The 3,750-nt window shown below is 46.0% G+C and overlaps 1 protein-coding gene across 1 annotated transcript; it reads right to left on the reverse strand.

The window, feature by feature from the left end:
* Window positions 1–232: 232 nt before the first annotated feature.
* On the reverse strand, window positions 233–1,864 carry LOC115132599 (potassium channel subfamily K member 9-like). The gene is made up of 2 exons (XM_029665339.2): window positions 1,582–1,864; window positions 233–1,271 (listed from the first exon to the last, which is right to left on the reverse strand). The coding sequence occupies exons 1-2, from the start codon at window positions 1,862–1,864 to the stop codon at window positions 244–246; spliced, it is 1,311 nt and encodes a 436-aa protein (XP_029521199.1). The 3' UTR covers window positions 233–243.
* Between the last annotated feature and the right edge of the window lie 1,886 nt (window positions 1,865–3,750).

Here is a 3,750-nt window from a genome sequence, read left to right on the forward strand (position 1 = left end):
TTAACTGCGTCCTTAGAAGAAATACAGCACAGTAATCATCTAATTAGGGAAAATAGGTTCTAAAATTCCTGTGATGAAACAGATTCTATTGCCTCTGCCAATCATTTACAACAATTAATCCTTTAATGAGTGTGCATCTGTAGTGTACTGCAATACATTGTCTCTGTAGTGTATTCAAAATATATGTTTGAAATACTGTATTAATCCAACATTTACAAACAAAGACTCTGTCCCAACGTGGTGCTACACTGACTTCCTCCGGGAGTGGGGGTACTCCTTGAAGCTGTGCTGAGGCGAGAGTGTGTTCCCTGGGGACGAGAGTCCTGTGTTGTCCCTGGGGGAGCAGGCCTGGGTCCTGTAGGAGACGGAGCTGTAGTAGACAGAGTTAATGTTACACCCGTGGTGCTCGCTGCGGGAAGGCAGGGGGCTGTCACACACCCCCAGACGGTAGCACATACAGGAGCACAGGGAGCCCAGGGGGGACTCTGTCTTTAGTCTGCCTGTGCCATGCAGCTGTAAGTGCAGCCTCTGCTTGCAGGGTGCACCCCTGGCCCTGTCCCTCTCCTCCTGCTCCTCCACTGGGGAGGTGATGAGGTTAGTGCGGCTGGTGCCCTCCTCCATGGGCCGGAAAAGGTTGCTGTGACTGTGGCTCTGCCCCATCCTGTCCCTCCCCCTGTCCCTGCCCCCAAGCTCTCCTCTGCCCTGCTCTGGTCCTCCTTCTCCTCCATGGAGCCTCATGGTAAGCAGGCCCCTCTCCCTTTTGATGGAGGCCCTCTCCTGGGCGTCCCTCCTCTCGTCCTCTGTGTTCATGGTGAGGAAGCGCAGCACTACTAGGTTGAGGAAGGCTCCGATCACTGTCAACCCCACCAGGATGTACATGAAGCTGAAGGCCACATAGGGCGTCTTCTCCTGGAGGTCCTCCTTCTTCTGCAGGGCCACAAAGTCCCCAAACCCAATGGTGGTGAGCGTGATAAAGCAGTAGTAGTAGGCGTGGAAGAAGGTCCAGCCCTCGTAGTGGGAGAAGGCTGCTGCCCCGACACACAGAGTGCCGATGCAGGACAGGAAGCCCACTGATACCATGTTCTCCATGGATACCTCAGTCCTCCGTAACCCCAGGCACTGCTTGGCCCTGCGCAGGAGGTAGCGAACGAACGTGTTCATCCTCTCGCCCAGGCTCTGGAACATGACCAGGGTAAGAGGGATGCCCAGCACAGCATAGAACATGCAAAAGACCTTCCCAGCATCTGTGCCTGGAGCTGCATGGCCATAACCTGTGGAGATAGATGCCACAGTTACTCTTTACTGTAGGTGATTGTAGACCAATACTGAGGCTTTTGAAGCCAATGACTAAGGAATGCAGAGAATAAGAAAGTACATACTACAATATTCTGTTCAATTTATTAAATTACACTTTAGAATAGGTCAATGGCTACCTGCAATGCAAATTTAACATCCCTAACTTCTGCACAGTAAGCTATTCACCGATGCAGAACACTGCAGACACTGTATTTATAAAACAATTTCCTAACACCTGCAACACACTCAAACATAACAAAAGTAATTGAAGCAAGCGAAACTTGCCAATGGTGGTGATGACCGTGATGGCAAAGTAGAAAGACCCGGCGAATTTCCACTGTCTCCCGGCGTGGTGGGGCTCCGCTTGCAGTACCACCTGCTCGATCTGCCGGTAGTCGTCCTCCGACAACCGGTATTTCTTCTTCATCTCGGTGCGCTTCAGCTCCAGGATGCGTCGGCGGGAGCTCTCCGTCTCTGATTCAAGCGCGTCGAACACCGCGGCTCCCACCAGCAGGTAGGAAAACATGCAGAGGATGAGAGAGAGGGTCCGCACATTCTGCTTCTTCATCTTCAAGCCCTCGGAGCCGAAACACTCGGCCGGATCTCTGAGAGAGTTGACGCACCCTTGCAGGTGGTAGTGCTGCTCACTGTTGTCCACCTCTTTCGCCCCCTCTGGCTGTTGCGTAGAATCCAGCAGCAGTGTTGGTGTTGGAAGGAGGCGCAAACGGATAAGAGACAAAGTGAATGGAATGGAATGTACAGTACGTTGTGTTCTTTTCCCCTTCAAACAAAATGCACACCAAGTCCCTAAGGATAGGCTACGTGGATTCACTGTGCATTGCTATCAATGACATTTCAAATATTCCCAACATTTTCCAGCAGTTTCTCGATTTTTCAATCATAATTTGTTTTCTTTGCATGTTGTAGAACGTTTAGAGAGAATCAATGCTCGCGAGATTTTTGAGATTCTGTCCAAAATATACATTTCTCCAGCGTTGTGCATGCCGTGATATGGAGAGCCTATAGACTAAATTTGAACATGTTTGACTATATTCTCATACAAAATACATACTGTTGCCTCTTATCAGCTAACATATATAGGGCTATACATTTACAAAACAAAATACCGATTGTATCCACTGTTATTGTATTTTTGTTTTACTATTTTAATGTATTTCTTCATTCTTCATTTTTATTCAAGTGTATAGCCTATTGATTTTATATTTGCATAGAAACGTTGAGTTGAATCTTTCTCACCTTTTATTGATTTATTTGTTAAGCACCTCGAAATGCATTTGTTGTAAGAAATGTGCTATATAAATCAAGTTTGTTGGTTTAAATATATATACCAATCCAAAGTTTGGACACACCTACTCATTCAAGGGTTTATCTTTATTTTTACTACATTGCGTAATAATATTGAAGACATAAAAGCTATGAAATAACACATATGGAATCATGTAGTAACCAAAAAAGTGTTTAACAAATCTAAATATATTTTCTATTTGAGATTTTTCAAAGTAGCCACCTTTTACCTTGGCGACAGCTTTGCACACTCGTGGCATTCTCTCAACCAGCTTCCCTCAAGACAACACAAGGATTAATGCACATGAGCCAATCAGTTGTGTTGTGGCAAGGTAGGGGGGTATACAGAAGATAGCCCTATTTGGTAAAAGACCAAGTCCATATTATGGCAAGAACAGCTCAAATAAGCAAAGAGAAACGACAGTCCATCAAGACATGAAGGTCAGTCAATACGGAAAATTATGAACTTTGAAAAAGTTTAAGTGCAGTCACAAAAACCATCAAGCGCTATGATGAAACTGGCTCTCATGAGGACCGCCACAGGAAAGGAAGGCCCAGGGTTACCTCTGCTGCAGAGGATAAGTTCATTAGAGTTACCAGGTTCAGAAATGGCAGCCCAAATAAATGTTTCACAGAGTTTAAGTAACAGACACATCTCAACATCAACTGTTCAGAGGAGACTGCTTGAATCAGGCCTTCATGGTCGAATTGCTACAAAGAAACCACTACTTAAGAAGAAGAGACTTGCTTGGGCCAAGAAACACAAGCAATGGACATTAGACCAGTAGAAATCTGTCCTTTGGTCTGAAATTTGAGATTTTTGTTTCCAACTACCATTGGAAACACCGTGAATCATGGAGGAGGAGGTGTGATAGTGTGGGGATGCATTGCTGGTGACACTGTCAGTGATTTATTTAGAATTCAAGGCACACCAACATGGCTACCACAGCATTCTGCAGCGATACGCCATCCCATCTGGTTTGCGCTTAGTGGGATTATCACTTGTTTTTTCATCAGGACAATAATCCAACACACCTCCAGGCTGTGTAAGGGCTATTTGACCAAGTAGGAGAGTCATGGAGTGCTACATCAGATGACCTGGCCTCCACAATCACCCAAGCTCAAACCAATTTAAGTGGTTTGGGATGG

This window comes from Oncorhynchus nerka, linkage group LG7 (genome assembly GCF_034236695.1).
Source record: "Oncorhynchus nerka isolate Pitt River linkage group LG7, Oner_Uvic_2.0, whole genome shotgun sequence".
Classification (NCBI taxonomy): domain Eukaryota; kingdom Metazoa; phylum Chordata; class Actinopteri; order Salmoniformes; family Salmonidae; genus Oncorhynchus; species Oncorhynchus nerka.

Bases quoted from the DNA above. Each gene is read 5' to 3' on its own strand.
- LOC115132599 (XM_029665339.2), bottom strand. From the start codon at position 1,864: ATGAAGAAGCAGAATGTGCGGACCCTCTCTCTCATCCTCTGCATGTTT. The intron at 1,272-1,581 runs GCAAGTTTCGCT...CTATCTCCACAG, and splicing joins CACGGTCATCACCACCATTG to GTTATGGCCATGCAGCTCCA.